This window comes from Prionailurus viverrinus, chromosome D2, assembly GCF_022837055.1.
Source record: "Prionailurus viverrinus isolate Anna chromosome D2, UM_Priviv_1.0, whole genome shotgun sequence".
NCBI lineage: Eukaryota > Metazoa > Chordata > Mammalia > Carnivora > Felidae > Prionailurus > Prionailurus viverrinus.
The window spans coordinates 74,524,307-74,544,017 of NC_062571.1; the positions used below are offsets into that span (position 1 = coordinate 74,524,307).

Genomic DNA, 19,711 nt, shown 5'->3' on the forward strand with positions numbered 1-19,711 from the left:
AGAGGGAGAGGGAGGAAGAGAGGGAGAGAGGGAGGGAGGGAGGGAGGGAGGGAGGGAGAGGGAGAGGGAGAGGGAAGTCTGACAGTGGTTTAGTTTCTGGTTCCAATTTGTCTCTAAGGCAGAGCTGCTCTCCTGCTAAAATCTAAGCAGGGCTTAACCCACAAAACCACGAACAGTGGCCCTCACACCTGCCTATGTCACCCATGCAACACCACGGTATCCCCAGAACAAGTACCTCTTTTTTGCTTCAGCTAGTTGTAGTAGGCATCGGTTCCAAACCAGTTCTAGCTTCCCAGGCACTGTGTTAGAGACTATCATAGACAGTATCTCATTAAACTCAAAGTGCTGTATCTATTAACCTGGAAAGCTACAAATACATCATAAAAGTAGGAAATCGTGTTTTCTCTGTGGCTTAGCCTGTGTCAATCGGCCTGAATTTTGTTAAAACCAAAAAAGTAGATTTCATCTGGAGTAGAGATATTATTTCTCATATTTTCTGAATTATATACAAAAATAAGTGTATCAACTGTCAAGAACTGCTGATGCATACTAACCAAAGAGCAATTACATGAGCTGAATCACAAGTCAATACACACAAGATTGCAGAGAGCCTGCATTTAACTTTACCAATAATGTCAAGACACAGGTTAAAAAATGCTAGCTGTATGTGCATCTATCTTGTGGAGAGCAATTTAGTAAAAACACCAAGATAGCCTTTAAGAGCTTTCATACTCTGACATCCTTCTAGCCTTTCTTGGACCCAACTGGGATGCTGTATTTTCACCTGAGGGGAAAACAACATATTGATTTTTTAATCCCTTCCTAACATGCACATAATTTCATACAATAGCTAAGAAGAAGATATATTTTAATAACATATCAATATAGCTCGTTTACAAACTGTTCTCTCCTACACAAGCTTTCAACATTGAGCAAAAAAACCCCCAAAAAATAAAACAAAAAACCCCCCAAAAACAGAAATACAAGAAAGGATCTCTAAGTGAAAGACCCTAATTTACTGTGACCAGGTATACTTTTGGGTATTCTTTCAGCAAATAAATTTCCGAAAAAGACATTGTAGGAACTATTTCCCAGCTTTTTTAGTAGAGTAGCAAGCGGGGCAGGGATGGGAGAAATGACACGACAATGTGCACACATATGGACACAACGCCAGTACGTAATGAAACTTCTGTCAGCAGGCTTTTAAATGCAAATGACCATTCTCAGTCTTCCTGATCCATAATGTAACCAATACCTTTTCTATCAGAATTCTTCTCATATTACAATTTTAAAAGATGCTAATGGTCTTCACATTGGTGTATTCTGTAACTCCTCTTTGCAAGATGAAATGCAAGTAACATTTCCAGAAAAATCGATGTTGACCTAAAAAAAAACCACATTTAACAAAACCTATAGCAAAGCTACTGAGAAAGAAAGGTAATGGGAAGAAACGTACCAACTGATTCACTTACTCATTCAAATGCTTAGGCACCTGGCCTAGACGTACAGCCCTGAACAACACAGATGAGCTTCCCTGGCCTCAAGGAAACAGAATAGGTAGGTATGAACAAATAATTACCATCATACATGTGTGATTTAACAGGAATCACTTAACTGACATTTAGAGAGCAAGGAAGGCACTCCTAAAAAATTTAATTTGACACTTGCAGGATTAGTAGTTTATCAGGCCGGGTCAGGACTGGAGGCAATGAATGTATCTAACAAGGAGAGCAGCGGGTCTGAAGGGAGGAGGTGCAAGCTAGCAAGCATGTTTGAAGAAACGAAAGTTTAGTATTCCAGTTCTTTGACAAGTTCAGTCTATGTAAAGAGGGAAGGAATCTTGGTTCATTCAACTAAAAGACCTTTCAAAAGAAAGAGGCATAATATCAATTCGACCACCAATTTTATGCCCAAGATACTCAAAGTTAACAAGCGTAAACTATGGTTTAAGGAGCATTTGGATGAACTACTTAATACTATAATGTGACTGCAGTCTTGAATATGAATAATATTTAATCCACATTGATCCATTCAAACCCCTTAAAAAAACACCCAGTTTCACGAATACCAGCCCAAAGAGGAAGGTTTTTTCCTGTAAAAAAAAAAAAAAAATCTAAAAAGTCAAATGTTTAAAAATGTTTCAAATTGCTTCAATGTTTATTTGCTGTAAAACAGACCATTCACAAAAAAAGTTTCATAAAGATCATATATTTGTAAACCATTCAGTAAGTGGTGTGCCTTTTTATAGGTCACTGATGTAGATGATCCAAATCTCCAAAGCTCAAGTACTCTAAACCTAAAACCCAAGGCCATAAAATGGCCGACGGAGTCTGAAGGAGTCTGAAAATAGAATTCTCCCATGGATACGTTTTATTTACCTAACCAAAATGTGAATGCGGAGAAAGATGCACTTCGTAAGTTGCTAAATGAAGACTGAGGCTCTAAAAATAAAATCGTACAGTTCTTGCTTTTCTCAGAGAAATCCGCCGTGGAGGTGAGCAACTGGCGCCATAACGGGTGGCTGTGAAAGAGGATGCCTACGTATGATGGACAACGTGGTGAGAAGGACAGAAACAGGTCTGAGGTGGGCAACACAAGTGTTAGCTGCAAGTCTCCAGGCTGGCTCAGCCTCGCGGTGCTGCTCGCCCGGCTGCAGGGCCACGACCCCGGCGGGAAAGCTCCGTGGACTACTTCCTCCCCACCTATCCGGGCGGACTGAAACTTACTGCCCGTGTCTCCCTTCCTTCCCCTTCCCGTGCAGTGGGTAAGGTCCACCGAGGACCCAGGACCACAGGGTTTAACAACGAAGGGACACTCGACTCAATATGGCTCTGTTCAGGTGGCCAGAGCAGAAGTGGCCCGCTTCGGGCGGTGATGGTCTGAAACAACAGAAGGGCTTCCTACAGGAGCCTTCTTTTTTGAGAAGCATGGCGATGGGAGACAGCTAGGGGACAAAGGGCATCTGACTCTACAAGAGGAAGCCTTTGAAGAAGGAGCCGTCTACACAGTGCAGTTCCCATCATGAAACGCTCTTTGGAAGGGCATTTTTTACTCACTGCCGCACTCTACTGCTGCTGCGTTGATCTGTAGTGGTTTCGCTGCCCACATTTTTTAAAAATGGAAGACATACACTCTTTCGACTGTGAGTTTCCGCAGACTGGCTCAGGGCCTCCACAGCACAGCTTATGTGGGATACTCCACATTTCTGTCAACACCCCTACCCTGTCTTCCTCTGTCTACACCTTTTCTGCACCAGGCCAGCTCTCTGGCTTCCCCCACTTCCTCACAGGTTACGGAGATTTGACCAGCTTTCTCCTGCCACCGCGTACGGTTTGGCCTGGCTTCCTCATTCCTATTACCCCAGAAAGTGCACGATTCTTCTTGAAGGGCCCTCGTGTACCCTCTTGGGTACACATCCTAAGCAGGGATAGAATTAGAATAACAAGTACAGAGATGCTAAAAACAATTAGCTTATACACTGAAGTTTTTGAAATTACATGCCTGAAAGTAGAATTATTTGTTTACGCCAACTGAATACCCTAGATATTCCGGGATTATTTAAATTTTAAAAATTGTCGTCAGAAACTCTTCTACTAATGCAGCAATAATTTCTGTCAGAAAGCCACTGGAGTTTACAAAATTTAAAGTCACCGTGTTTGAGACTATACTACAGATGCTTTGGTCAGAGTAGCCCCAACTCTCCATGCTAAGATTCTCAGAGGGTGACTAAAAATCCCCATTTTTGACAGGCCATTGTATAGATCACTTTTACGTGGCTTGCTCTGGGGGCTTGGCAATTGAATTCTGCGTTTCAGGGACCCAGACGGTTAGGATTATTGAAGAATTATCCCTAAACTCTGAATTACAATCGAAAGGTCAAGATTTTTAAAACCAGAACAACTTTTATATTAAGTCACTGAGCTGTTTGCGAGGGCAACTTCTGTACAACATGCTCAGCACAGAATGTGGCAGCATTGGGTTTGAACTTCGGCTCTAACGTTTACTAGTTCTGTGAGCTCAGACAACTGATTTAGCCTCGGTGGGTCTTAAGTGCATAAAGGGGATACCAGTATCTACCACACCGGTTGTGGTCAAAATTAAATGAAACTACAGGAATAAAGGACTAGCACAATCCAGGCACTTCCATGATCTCTCCTCAGGTGGAAGAGGAAGACTCTTTTCTGGAGCAAAACTGTAAGTGAGGCCCCTCAATCTTCAAAACAGAAAGCCAGCTTGGCCACCTCTCTGATCACCTGGTCTCTAAAGCAACGAGACGATAAATCAGGACGGCATCCTTTGGTCATCTCATCTAAAAGACAACAAAGATCTAGAAATACGCTGAAACAGTAAAGTCCATCATACAAATACAACTGACCAAAGAGATCTAAGGAACAAAAATGAAAAAATGATCTTCTGCCTACGTTCAAAGGCTGTTAGGAAAGTAATAACATCCAAATGACTACCTTGCAAAACACTTAGGTTTCTTTTCTCTTTTAAATCTGACTGAAGTCTCCATTAATGAATGTTTTGATTCAAAACGAATTTACATTTTATACAACCACTCCAGTAAAATAAAAACCTCTGAAAAGTCTGAGGTTATTATGGAAGCAACAGAATGGAACACTGTTACCCTTTTAACTTTCTTTGCCAAATAGCTCTGATTCTGAATCACCAAGTCAACCCTCAGCTTCATAAGCTATCACTGTACTTCTGCAAGGGGGGTGGGGGGTGGGGGTGGAATTTACATCTTACTAAGGGACTATTAGAGTCTCAGAGACTTTTTTTTTTTACCCTTTTATCTTGAAATTTCAAACCTATGGTAAAGATGCAAAAATAGGACAAAGGGTTTCCATTTTATCCTGAATCCAGACTTCCCAACTGTTAACATTTTGCCACATTTGGTTCTCCCTCTCTCTGCATATTTTTTTTGAACCATCTGAAAGTAAGTTGCACACATAGTGCCTCCTTTACTCCCTACTCCCTAAATGTATTTCCTAATAAGCACATTTTATTGAAACCACAGCATGATTACCAAAGTCAGAAAATTAACATTGATAAAATACTATTATCTAAGGACTTTATTCTGGCTGGAATGCAATTTTTGAAATATGTGCCTTTTACTTTTGCAGTCTCTGACCAAAGAATTATTTAGATTAGGGTTCAGCAAACTGCAACCTGTGGACTGTTTTTTTTTTTCTTCAATATATGAAATTTATTGTCAAATTGGTTTCCATACAACACCCAGTGCTCATCCCAAAAGGTGCCCTCCTCAATACCCATCACCCACCCTCCCCTCCCTCCCACCCCCCATCAACCCTCAGTTTGTTCTCAGTTTTTAAGAGTCTCTTATGCTTTGGCTCTCTCCTACTCTAACCTTTTTTTTTTTTTTTTCCCTTCCCCTCCCCCATGGGTTTCTGTTAAGTTTCTCAGGATCCACAGAAGAGTGAAAACATATGGTATCTGTCTTTCTCTGTATGGCTTATTTCACTTAGCATCACACTCTCCAGTTCTGTGGACTGTTTTTAAAGAGGTTTTACTGGAGGGGTGCTGGGTGGCTCAGTTGGTTAAGGGTCTAACTCTTGATCTCGGCTCAGGTCATGATCTCAGGGTTTGAGCTGGAGCCCCATGTTGGGCTCTGTGCTGATAGCATGGAGCCTACTCGGGATTCTGTCTCTCTCTCTCCCTGCCCCCTTCCGGCCTGCACTCTCTCTCTCTCAAAAATAAATAAACTTAAAAGAATGGGTGTGTGTGAATATACTTGCAGAGACATTACAGACTTCTTTACAACATAAAAAAAACTGGAAAAGTCTACATGTTCATCAATAAGCAATTGGCTAAATAAATTTTGGCACACAGTGCAGTATCATGCAGAAATAAAAACAGTTACACACGTATATGGAAATAAAAATTGGCTCTCAGTATACTGTTAAGTAGAAAAGAAGGCAGGTTATAAAACACGTGATCTCCTTTTATTCTTAAAAAAGAAATACCACAGACATAACCTGTGAATACAGTGTGTGTTTGTGTTTATAAAAGTTTTTTTTTTTCCTTAATGTTTACTTATTTTTGAGAGAGAGAGCTAGAGGGAGGGGCAGAGAGGGGGACAGAGGATGTGGAAGCGGGCTCTGCACTGACAGCGGTGAGCCCCATGTGGGGCTCAAACTCACGAAATGGGAGATCATGACCTGAGCCAAAACTGGCCATTCAACCGGCTGAGCCACCCATGCGCCTCGATAAAGTTCTCCTAAAAAGTTAACAGCAGTCTCCCTAGGTGGTGGGATTATGGTTGATTTTTGCAGTTTTCTTTATAGCTTTCTGAATGTCTTCTTATAGGGGCAAAAATATATAGCTCCTACCAATTTCCAAACATACCACTTTTATCTTATGGAAACTGCTGACTTTATTGTTAAATATGCATTTCCTCAAATTTCACAAATGAGTGTATCACACAGAAATTAAAATTCTACTTCATGACACCTACACTTCCTTATGCTCCACAGTTTCCCACTTAGGCTTATGTGACATTCTCAGTGTTGATCAGTTTATACTATATATGAATGAAAGATCATTCACACATCATTCATTTAGAAAATGAGCCATCTGTCCATATGCTACGAGTCACTTGATAACCTTTAGAGAAATATAATGAATTACCCAGAAGTAGTCTTATTTACAATGATTAATAAAACATTCTTATCTCTTCTAGTATAGAGCATACTGTTTATATATAAGCAACTTTCAAATATAACCACCTATTTGTCTAGTATGATTCAATATCAGTGTAAATTAACATGCTTACAAATGAGAAACACAGCTGTCCCAAAGCCACTTTGAACCAGTCATGCTCAGTATTTATGCGGAGAAATACACAGCACCTTATGGAAATATTAAAAAGACTGACTTCATAGGACATAGGAGTTAAGTGTGGTCATTGATGTCCTTTCCCCTGGGCCCGTGTAAGATAAAAATTTCAACCTAGTTTGACTTTCAGCCTATCCATTTTTAAAGTATCTTCAATTAGTAAATGACAGAACTTCACATTTATAGTAAAATACAAAAGCGAGTGCTAGAGATCTCAGTTTAGTCCCCTACACTACTACTCCTTAAATGTTCTAAAACTATATTATTAATTACAGACTATCTAGGCTTTTTTCTATGCTATGACATTCACACTCTTTAGTCCTAAGAAGTTCTTTTTTCTTTTTTTTAAAATATTTTTATTAAAAAACGTTTTTAATTTTTTTTACATTTATTTTTGATAGAGACAGAGCACAGTGGGGGAGGGGCAGAGAGAGAGGGAGACACAGAATCCAAAGCAGGCTCTAGGCTCTGAGCTGTCAGCACAGAGCCCGACACAGGGCTCAAACTCACAAACTGTGAGATCATGACCTGAGCCGAAGTCAGATGCTTAACCGACTGAGCCACCCAGACGCCCCCTAAAAAACTTCCTTTTTAACATTTATTTATTTTTGAGAGAGACAGAGAGAGAGAGAGAGAGAGAGAGAGAGAGAGAGAGAGAGAACACGAGTGGGGAAGGGGCAGAGAGAGAGGGAGACAGAATCCGAAGCAGGCTCTAGGCTCTGAGCTGTCGGCAGAGCCTGATACGGGGCTCAAACCCACAAACTGCAAGATCACGACCTGAGTTGAAGTTGGATGCTTAACCGACTGAGCCACCCAGGTGCCCCTGATGTTTGTTTATTTTTGAGAGACAGAGAGAGACAGAACACAAGCAGTGGAGGGCAAGAGAGAGGGAGAGAGAATCCCAAGCAGGCTCTGTGCCGTCAGCCAGAGCCCGATATGGGGCTCAAACTCACACACCTCGAGATCAAGACCCGAGCTGAAACCAAGAATCAGAAGCTTAACCGACTGAGCCACCCTGTCGCCCTCAACTGGCTGATATTCTTAAAAAGTCACTACTGGGCCCTTAAGTCTTTTTTTTTTTTTTTTTTTTTTTTTTTTTTTTAAATTTTGTTTCAACGTTTATTTATTTTTGGGACAGAGAGAGACAGAGCATGAACGGGGGAGGGGCAGAGAGAGAGGGAGACACAGAATCGGAAACAGGCTCCAGGCTCTGAGCCATCAGCCCAGAGCCTGACGCGGGGCTGGAACTCACGGACCGCGAGATCGTGACCTGGCTGAAGTCGGACGCTTAACCGACTGCGCCACCCAGGCGCCCCTGGGCCCTTAAGTCTTAAACAAACAGATGCTATGCCATCACTGAAGAAGCTATTCCCTCATCCCTCATGAGCTATGTCCTCATCTTATTACATGAAGGATTTAAAAGGATATATAAAATATCAGCACTAAAATTATAGCAGCAAAGCAGGTGGCATTTAGGTCAAATTCAATAACAGTTGCTATTATAGTTATTATGTGCCAAGTGTTTTACGGGTATTTTACCCTTATACTGTTACTATTACCTCTTTTAGAGATGAATGAACTTGTTCCACAGGCACAGAACTAGAGTGAAAAGAACTCCGATCTGCACCCACCACCGGCGGGGATGATGCAGTAATTAAGAGTAGCAGTTCTGGGGTCACAGTGCCTGGGTCTGCACACTATCTTTACCACTTGCAAACTGGGGGATCTCAGTAAGCTACTTTCTCTGTGTTTCCTCATATATGAAATGGAGATGATGGTGCCTATTCTCATGGAGTGGCTATGAGAATTAAATGGTTCTGCATATAGGGTCTTAAAATGACTGACACAAGAAATGGCTCAGCTCTTGTTACTGCTCTTAACTACCACCAGACTGGACATGTGTGGGCAGGGAAATGTATACTATGCAGGATCTCTGGTAACACCCAACACTTTCCTAATTGTTTATTTCTTTGTTCTGCATCCCGTATCTGGGTATATGACTCAGGAAATGAGCTAGTTGGCTAAGTGGGTTTCTATGGGGAGGTGCTACTGTGCCTTGAACAGGATGCTTTAGTTCATGACAAGGTATGGACTGAATCAATCAGTTTTATTTGGATCACAGTAGACTGGAGGGTCCCTAGGAACAGACTTCAAAAACAATGTTTCAGTTTCATTATTTTCTTAACTTGTTCTCAAAAGCTATTCCAAAAAATATTTAGATTCATACTATTTTGTGTGAAATGATTCTGGTTCTCTTTATCCTATTTGAAAAAGAGATCCAGGGGCGCCTGGGTGGTTTAGTTCATTAAGTGTCCAACTCTCGATTTCAGCTCAGGTCAAGATCTTATAGTTGTGAGATCAAGCCCTGCGTCGGGCTCTGTGCTGGCCATGAAGCCTGCTTAAGATTCTCTCTCTCCCTCTCCCTTTGCCCCTCCCCTGGCTCACATTCACTCTCTCAAAAACAAAAACAAAAACAAACACAAAAACACACACACACAAAAAACAAAAAAAACAAAGAAAAGAAAGAGAAAGAGAAAGAAAAAGAGAGACCTCTAAAAACAATTCCAAATAAAGTGTTCAACTTACTAGATGTTAAACCCTTAAGTGACAGCACTGAAAATATAAAAAGAACAAACGGTAGATCAAAGTGGCACATGACAAAAATTCCATCTCTAGACTGACCTTTGATAAACTCTGGACTTCAATGAGATCTTCTCTCTCTTCCTCCTCAAGGCTCCAGTCTTTATGGCTTCCTCCCTCCCTCTCCAAAAACCCCTTACTTCCGGTGGTATCCAAGCCACATTGATTCTCTTTTCCATTTTTATTGCCACTATTCTGGTCAGACTTTCATCACCCCTCCTCTCTACTATTTCTCATCTTTCTTTGTCAGATCATCCTGGACTTACCCATTTGCTGCCAGATTTAGTAAAGCAATTATTTACTGTATACTATATGCCAGGTACTAAACTAGACATCTCACTACAGAGAATTTCCTTTACCCCTCCTACAACCATGTGAAGCACTCTCAGTCCCTTTTATAGAGGAAAAAAGTACTTGTGGATGAGATGGGTTTCGGGACTTTGACTAAGATCATGCTGCCAGTAAGTGACCCAACCAAGACTCAAATTCAGAGCCAAGACTGCCTTAAAGCAAGATTCCAATGAGACCACTTTCGTTCGAAAAGCTTCCGTAACTCCTGCTGTCTTACACAGTAAGAACCAAACTTCTTAGTCTGGTATTTAAAGCACTTCTGTAATACGGTCCAACCCTTTTACTGTCTTGTATAATCTACCTACACTACCATATTCTTTGGTCAACCTGGGCAACACGCATTCTTTGTCTGGGTTTACCCCATGTCCTCCACCTTGAAATGCCCTCCCTACCATCTTGAAATACTACATGTACCTGGGAGGCTTGGCTCAAATGTCACCTCCAATTCTTTCTTGGTTGTCCTAGAAGAACGCTATCTCCCCTCCAGTGGAACCTCCTAGTATTTTGCTCTGAAACGCCCTCAGAGCATTCAAATGCTAATAGTAATACTCATGCTCACCAAACTGTTGTCTCATTTCCTCACTGCTTATCTTCCTTGAAGGAAAAGACCAAACTCTCACTGCTTACACCTCATATTCAGCTTCTTTTTCATATTCACGCAGTGCCTTGCATTCATTTGGAGAGTTGATATTTCTATATTGCAACCCAAGTTCCTACTCTTTTCACACCATTTCACAATCATATTAAACACACTAAGAAAATATGAGACAGGGAACCGCATCCCTCATTTTTAACCGAGATGAACTTTAAGAGTGGAAATGCCACATAGGATTTACTACTAAAGCTTCAAAGGCCGGTAGTTTACTTAAGAAGCCAAATTATAGAACATTACATATGGTTAAAATTCCACGGAGTCCCTACTGTATTCATAAATGCTATCAAACTGAACTAAACCAGAGTTTTCATAAAAACTGGCATTTTCAAAAAAGCTTCATTTGCTTTAATCTTTTTCTTCCTTTTGATAAGATTAAGATTGTAAATGGCAAATGGTTAAATAGGAACACCAAATTGCTATCTGCAAGGCATCTGGCCTTAAGCAAACACACCAAAATGCCAACTCTGAAGCTTCTAGCCTAATGTGTTTACAAATTTGTCTGTCTCAGATATTCTTACTTGAAATCACTTCTTTACAGAACTCATTTTTTACTTTTTCTATATATATTCAACAAATTGTGGATAGATCTGGATAGCTATCATTCAGCAAGACTTCTGAAGCTCTCCAAAACCAAAAGGGAAGTAAGGCAAGTAAAATTTTAGATCACACAGTCATTTTATCTATGCTACACTGAACTGTATACATAGAGTAAGAGGTCCTTTTAATGTTTTAAATAATACCGTTATACCATTATGTACCATATTTGTAAACTAAAACCCTCACTGTAAAAACCAGGCTTTTCCCAGAAGGAATGTTGAGCAGTAAACTCAACACAACGACTTTGTGACTAAGTCATGCTGAAACCTAGAATCTAGAGAAAGGGTTGGGGGTAAATGGAGGCTCTCATGGCTGGTCAGTCATCTTCAGTATTCGCAGAAACATTTACTGAATACTCCACTAAATGGCAATGCTGTAAGCAAAAACAATCATGTTGTCTGCTGTAAAGAAAGATCCTGGCAGAGATAACACCAATCAAATGATCATACAATATAAGTATCAGTTCCCAACTATGAGAAATATTCCCAAGGACTTTCAGGCTCATTAGGCTACGTTTCTTTCCTGAGGAATGACGACTGACTGATAGATCAGTCAGGGTCTGAAAAGGAAACAGAAAACACCTAAGTATTCGAAACAGAGGGACTTCACAACAGGGCAATGGCTACTCAGTGACAGAACCAAAAGCCAAACAGGAGACAGTCAAGGGACTGCGATACTAGCAAAAGTCACAAGTCACTACCAACCTTTGGCTGGAAGGACAGAGGGAGGAAGTGGTATTAGTAGATGCCAGCAGCTAGGACCCCCCACATAAGCAGGAAACATAACGGTGCTGTCCTAGGAGGAGCACGGAGCCCTGGAGGAGAGACAGCAGCTTGCCAAACATGTCTGTTGTCCAAGGCAGACGGGAAGAGGAAGAATACCGTGGCTTCCCCAGTCTACTCCCATCTCCCATCAGAGCTTCCCATTGGTCAAACCCAGCTGAGAGTCAATGGACACTAAGGCCTTCGAAATACTGCCAGCAGCGGTCAGCCCTGTCACGACGCGGTGTAGGGAAAGGCCCCAATAAGCTAAGGGCTGCCACAGAGATCTGAAGAATGGGGACAGGCACAGGTGTACACGTGGAAAAGGTGTTGGCGGAAGCGTGCACATGTTCAAAGGCTGTGCGGTAGACGGAGAATGGCAAGTGTGAAGGAGTGAAAGGTGGGCAGCACGGCTAGAGCTGGATGGAGAGGAGAAGGGAAGACTGGAGATAGAGGCCAGACCAGAGACTATTTTGGGGGGCACATCAAGGAGGCAACTGAAGGATCAGATTTGTATTTCAGAATGGTCACTCACCCTACCCTCGCCCTCCTAGGACACTGAACAACTGGAACGTACCAGGGATTCTACTACGTGCAGTACACACAGCATAAAAAGAATACAGCATCTTTGTGTCCCTGTGAAGTCTACCGGCAAGTGTGGTGTGCAGAACGGTCAAAGACCTTTTAAGTATCTTTCTTTTAGCACTTATATCACCTGATCATCATCAGGGACACAGATTTATCTTCACTGCCCCACAGACCTAGTTCCTTACTCAGTATATCTGTCAATCATCCTACTGCTTACTGTTTGTATTTACATGCTTCTATTAATTGTTTACCCACCTTTGTATTTTCAGCTGAAGAACACTTTTTCCCATTCATTTATCTATGGCTCTGCCATATTAATTTTGCTTCTTTCGCCCCACATTATCTAGCTCTCATAGATTTCTTATATTATAGAAACCAGAAATGTGCAAATAATTAATTCTATGAGAATTTCATGGTTTTTAAATAAGTGTCCTGATTTCGTGACACCCAGTCTTATGAAAGGCTGAATTTGTTTTGGAGGCACAAAGACATACGTATTTCTTTAAGGATCCTAGATCTCATATATTTTAGGCATAGTTTGGAATTCTTTCTTATGTAAATGTCCTAAGAGCTTTTTCTTCACTTTGTTCCTCTTAGCTTGGAGCATCTTAGAAAAGTCTAGTGCCATACGCAAATCTCAGTATTACATCGTACGTCCTTCTTCTTGGTCTGTGCTGTCCAATGTGGTAGACACTAGCTATCCGTGGCTACTGGACACTTGAAGTGTGGTTAGGCTGAATTGTGATGTGCTGTAATTATAAAATATGCACCAGATTTCAAATACTTTTAAATTAAAACAAAAAAACCCTCATTTTTTTTTATGTTGATCATATGTTGAAATAATATTTTGGGGACATGGGATAAAATAAAACATTACTAAAATTAAGTTCACGTTTATTTATTTATTTAGAGAGAAAGCATGCATGCAAATGGGGGAGGGGCAGAGAGAGATAGGGGAGGGAGGGAGGGAGGGAGGGAGAGAGAATCCCAAGTAGGCTCTGCACTGTCAGCATAGGGCCCAATGCAGGGCTTGAACTCACAAACCATGAAATCATGACCTGAGTTGAAGTTGGACCCTTAACCAACAGAGCCACCCACGTGCCCCTATATTTACTTTTTAAAATGTGGCTATAAGAAAATTTAAAATCACCTAAATGGTGTACATTTCTGTTGGATAGCGCGGTTTCAGATCATTGGTGAAAACTGACCATAAGTTCTGGACTCAACCATTCAGGGTATTACACCTGGTCATCCCTACTCATAAGGCAGCTCTGTGACAAAATATTCTCCTACTAATAAAATTATATGGGAACCTTCTGTATGGCTCTTCATCAAAAAAATTCTGAAGGGTCCCCTGGGTGGCTCAGTTGGTTGGTTACACATCCGACTCTTGGTTTTGGCTTACAGGTCAGGATCTCACAGTTCCTGTGTTCAAGCCCTGCATCGGGCTCTGCACTGGCAGCATGGAGCCTGCTTGGGATTCTCTCTCTCCTCCTCTTCTTCCTCCTCCTCCTTCTTCTTCTCTCTCTCTCTCCACCCCTCCCTCACTTGTGCTGTCTCTCTCAAAATAAATAAATAAATAAATAAACAAATAAATAATTTCTGAAAGTTGAAATGCATTTACTGTTTCCATTTCTTCTATATGCTTGTTTAGCATTGTAATATTAGACTCTAATCTAATCCCTGTCTCTAGGGAATGAGTTCCTTATATATTATCACACTTTCTTCTGACTGATTACCTGCCTTCCACCATGTGTTTCCTGTATTCAGTTGCCCTAACCTTTACTCTGCAAGTATAAGGAGACTCACTGGGCTCTAAAAGAGATTGCCTCTGAGTCAGGTTCAGTTCTTAGGCAGCAACTAAGCATGGCTGATCTTATTAGGAAAGTCCTTTCATTCAAATGCCATCTCCCTACAGTTTCAGAGCTCTCCTTCTCTGTTCTAAACTGATTCCACTACCGCCACTCCCAAACTGTCCTCTAGTTATTAGACTACCACCCGGTTCAGTTCTTGTTAGGGGCAGTGGGATTTAATGCAACAAGTATAGATCCTACAGGCAAAAAGCTTTGGCTCTTTGTGTATGAGAAATGTATTTCATAGACTCATGTTACATATTTGGTTCCTATGTCTCCTTTCTTAGACTGACAGTTTTTTGAAAGCAGGAATCATTTCCTCAAATGTCTCTTTAATTATAAGGGTGGGTTTAAAAAGAAAATTGAGGGGACCTGATATGACCGATCTTTCAAAATCAGATCCTTTAAAAAAATGAGGTTTTGATTGGGAAGTAGCAGTGGAGCAGAGGAAAGGTACCACCCAAGTCAAACAGAGAGATAAAGCCTAGAATCTAGGAGGCGAAATCCTCTTTCATAACCTGGGGTGTGGCTGACCCGGTCTAAGGCCCTCCTCACAGCAGCCACCTAATACAAGCTGCCCGTTGACACCACATTGCTCCGAAGGGAACATACTCACTGTGATTAAGAGTTCCAAATGATCATTTACGGATTCTCCCCAACTGTCAGCTGAATGCTCTTTAGGGACTTCTTACTTCTTATTTTTCAGGCAGATCTAAAATATCATGACATCTCCTAATGCCTTCAACCGCAGTTCCCTGTTACCTGCATACTGAGCCATGTAAGACATGAAGTGCTTCTATTTATGCTGAACACGTGACCATTCCAATATCTCTCTTCTGTCCATCCTATTGTACCTTCAGGGACCCAGAAGATTCTTTTCTAATTCCCTGCCCCTATCAAAACAGGAAGAAACCCATATTCTTTTTAATTATGCACTTCTATCCCAATATAAGAAAAACTCCCTTAAAAAAAAAGTCCTCAGACAGATGTGAATATTTTTTTATGGTAAGACTATGGACTGGGCACATAAAATACATTCATAACCCTTTACTCTGGACTTCTACTTCTAAAAGTCTAAAAAACAATGATTGGCCATACTTCCCTGCTGCTGGGGACAACACGTGACTCAGTTCTAGCAATGAGATTTAAGTGGAAGTCCTTGGGAGGAGCTTCCAGGAAAGCATTTAAAAAGGGCAAAACGTGGCTGATCCGTACCTTCGGCAGGCTTTAGGCCTCACCCTTTTCCTTGAAGGGTGGATCCCTAGGGGTGCACTAGACATCTTACAGCCATGAGGGCAAAAATCCCACGCTAAGCCTGATGGGGGAGGAAGCCAGGTAAGAGCTGGGCTCTGTTCTTACAGCCTGGCACACGAGGCAAGTCTTGTTCTTGCTTAAGCCAGTATTCATTTGCTTTCGCTAATACTTGCAGCTAACACATTAAAACTGTTCATCTGTACCTCCCAACACTTGTGCAAACACCACAAATCTAAAGAATTCGTGTAGCATTATTATTAATGATCTGCCACTATCAGCAACATGATAAGGTACATATAATGCTTTAAAGACTCACAGACACGTTTAAAATATGGAAAGAATTAGTTTTCCTTTCTTTCTACATTTTCACTCAAACTACTGGATCACTTCACTGAACCCATTTCAACATTTAAAAAACGAATTTAGGGGTACGTGGGTGGCTCAATTGGTTAAGCGTCTGACTTCGGCTCAGGTCATGACCTCACGGTTCGTTGAGTTCAAGCTCCGCGTCAGGCTCTGTGCTGACGGCTCGGAGCCTGGAGCCTGCTTGGGATTTTGTGTCTCCCTCTCTCTCCGTCCTTCCCTTGCTCTCGTTGTCTCTGTCTCTCAAAAATAATGAATAAATGTTAAAAAAATTTTTTTTAACTAATTTAAACCTGAAAACTGTACTTATACAAAAATAGCTTCCAAACTCATCAAATACTTTCACATACTTATTTTTTACTGATATTCTTTTCTCTATCCCAATTTGCAATATATTGCCAATTATCTAATCCTATTTCTGCAATGTTTTATGAAGAACACAATAAATTCTCCTCCCCAGAGTTATTAAATTCAGACATATGTAATGTAATGCCTGGAGACACTTAACTGCTGCTGACACTTTCAACACCAGATGTAATTAGTAACCTGCAATTCTTTCTCCAAAACTACCTATGACATATATAGAGACCTAAAATTATAACTCAAGATTAAAGTCTCATTAACCTTTGCTGTAAAATATTAAAGATGTCTAATCTCATATCTTTGCAAATATAATAAAGGAAACTGAAAATGCCAACAGCAATGGCAAATTATGACCATTTCATACCTGTGTAAAACAATAATGCTTTTCCATGTATTCATGTAATTCAGAACTGGTTATTTCATTCCTCTGAGGAGTTGCTTCACATTGTTTGAGATGTAACTTAGAAGAAAGCTAGGGTATGAACAACCATCAAAGAAATGGGAGACTTTCTTCAAAACCACTATTTTGACCATGTAATTCCCAGGCTCAGAATCTTCAATAGCTCCCTACCACTTTCATAAATTCACACTCTGTGGCCCATCCTCCTCTTCCAGATTTACTCCTCCCTATTTTCCCACCCTGACCAAAATCACTCTAGTTATTCCAAAAGGATTTCATACTACTCAATTTTTATGTAAGGACATTCTCAACAGTTATTACAGAAAGAAATGAGAAACAATTTAAGGTCAAAAGAATGTCCAAAGAATATCACATTACCACTGAAAGCCACATTCTTCAAGAGCATGAAAATATGCTTATAGATCTATTTAAAAAATTGAGAACTGTGACTATTTTTTAAAATGCTACAAAGAATAACATTATTCTAGGAAAACCAAAACCCATTACTACTGTTATAAAAGTTAGGTAGCATAGTTCAAAAGTATTTCTTCACCATAATGAAGACGTAGTAGAGAAATAGTTTTCCCAAATACTGGCTACAAAAAATAATCACAGGATTGTCTATATTGCCACCAAAAGTTAAATTTAATAGAAACAACTAAATATATACGCACACCTTTAAAGAACAGAACTATAATTTATTCCTGCAAAAAACTATTGATGTGCTAAATGGATCTTGGCTTTCAAAACACTAAAAGTAATTCCAGAGAGGTTTGGGGTTTCAAGCAGCACTCTTGGAATTTTATTATTACCAAGCCCATAATATTTCAATATATGCTTAGTAAATTAAATAAACTGCTTAAAAAAAAAAAACGTAAATAAAGGCTGTGGTTCCCTTAGGGAAGGGACGCGCCCGCCCCAACAACCCTGGCCCGATTACAGCCATAACATTCTGGAATTCTGTTTCCATTGAGTAACTTCAGGGGCTTAATAAAGAAATTCTGTAGACAACATTTTGATAAATGCTCTAAATCTTTAATAGACTAGATTTATGCAAATTGCAAGCAGCACATAATAATTGCTATTAAAACTGCTATTCAGAATATCAGAAAATACCAACTCATTTTAGAAACAAATTAACCAATAACTAGTGACAATTTTTATTCATTTAAGAACCCAAAGAATCTAACACGTCCAATTAAAACGTGTTGAGAGTAAAGCACTATTTTTGTTTATCTTTAATTCTAACATTTAAAATATTTTAAAAGCCTTTTCAGTCTTGCAATTTAGGTAACTTTTTTTTTAATAAAAAAACAAACCAGAACTCTAAGTCCTTCATGCACCAGAAGTATATCAACTCCACTCTCTTCTATCTCCTCAGCTACCACCTGGTTAAAGTAAACATCACTTCCCTAAACACCTCCGAACGGATCTCTCTTTAGGTGCACTCTTATCCTCCTCCAATCCTTGGTCTACACAAGCAGAACATTTTGTACAAAATGTACACAAGATCACGTCACTTGTCATCTGAAAACTCTCCCACCACAAATAAGGAAATTCAAACTCCTTACAAGATGACGCATGACTCTTTACCTCACGTACCACGCTCCAGAGACACTGGCTTCTGTCCTCACACACACCAAGCGTGTTCCACCTGCCTTCACACACTGGCTGTTCCCTTTGCTGGAAATGCCTTCCACTCCCTCAACCCCCAAACTCCACGTGGCTTGCTCCTCTTCATGCTTCGGGCCCCATCTCCAGTGTCGGGTTGTCAGATTTAGCATATAAAAACTGGGGGAATACTTTTAACAACAACAAAAATTATTCACTGTTTACCCGAAATTCTATCTGAATGGATGAACATCCTGTGTCAGTGTCATCTTTTTAGAGGTTTTCCCTAAAGAATCTCCTTTGTCACAACCCCATTTTCTTCATAGTATCTGTCCATCTCTGGAAATTACCTTGTTCATGTCTTCGGTCTACCCATTTATTGTCATTTCTACCTCCTTCCTAAACACGTAGTTCACCTCTCCCCTCTTCTAACCATCCTGCCAAACCTCTACTCCATATTAGCACCACAAAACAGGGTCTTTTCTTAATTTGAACTGTTTCCTCAGCACACAGTGCCTAGTAGAGCATCTATTGAATGAAAGAATGCTCTAAATTTACTGCTAAGAGGCTTAGAATTATTCTAATTCCATCCCTGTGAAACAATTTGAAGGTTCTAGAAGTAAAATCAGCCTAGGTTTCTTATGCAAGCAAGTGATCTGAGTGCTACAGTTTGATGTGATTCATTTTATCACCGGTGTGTACTGCAACAAGACAAGTACGAGCTGTTCATACTTATTTGCACATAACCAAACATAACTCTAGGGACAGAGAAACATCATTAAAAGCATACTTAGAAAACACAAACTTTATGAAGATGTAAAACTATGCAAATCCACTTTACCGTCTTAATAGAACTCCTCTGTTTTTCTTCCCAAACACCACTGCTCAACTCCAGCGTACAGTGAATATTTGCCTCTCTGTCATAGGATCCAAAAATGAGTAACCTGCAGGATACAAATAAAACAAGGAGACTATTACACCAGTTCTAGGAGACAAAATTTTCTTTCTGATTATACCAAGAAGTAGCAAGTTACTCCATTACTACTTATAATTTTGGTAACAGAAAAAAAAAATTAAGTCAAACACTTAGCACACCCTCTAGTGGAAAAGGGAAGTAAAGCTAAAACTAGGTGAAATTCAGGACAAGCTTTTCTCAGCAGCTAGATCAAATAGAAAAATCGCAGATATTCACAAGGTGAACAAACTGACCAGACATCTATACATAGTAGCAGAAGCTACAGACCTTCAAATCTGACCGTTGAATTTAAAAAACAAGTTAGGGAGTGACTCATACAGTACGATACCACCTCTGTAAAAATGACACACACATAAAATAGTACAACATAGTTGCTTATGAACATACCCACACACTTCTCCGTCTACTAACATGACTTTAGGCAAATTATTTACGTTC

At 40.3% G+C, this 19,711-nt stretch overlaps 1 protein-coding gene across 1 annotated transcript in view; it reads right to left on the minus strand.

Moving 5' to 3' along the window:
* Positions 1 to 19,711, minus strand: part of PDZD8 (PDZ domain containing 8) — a 69,321-nt gene that overhangs the window by 11,283 nt on the left and 38,327 nt on the right. The window contains exon 3 of the mRNA XM_047825173.1: positions 19,139 to 19,241. Within this exon, the coding sequence (XP_047681129.1) occupies positions 19,139 to 19,241 (103 nt within the window). The remainder of the gene's footprint in view (positions 1 to 19,138; positions 19,242 to 19,711) is intronic.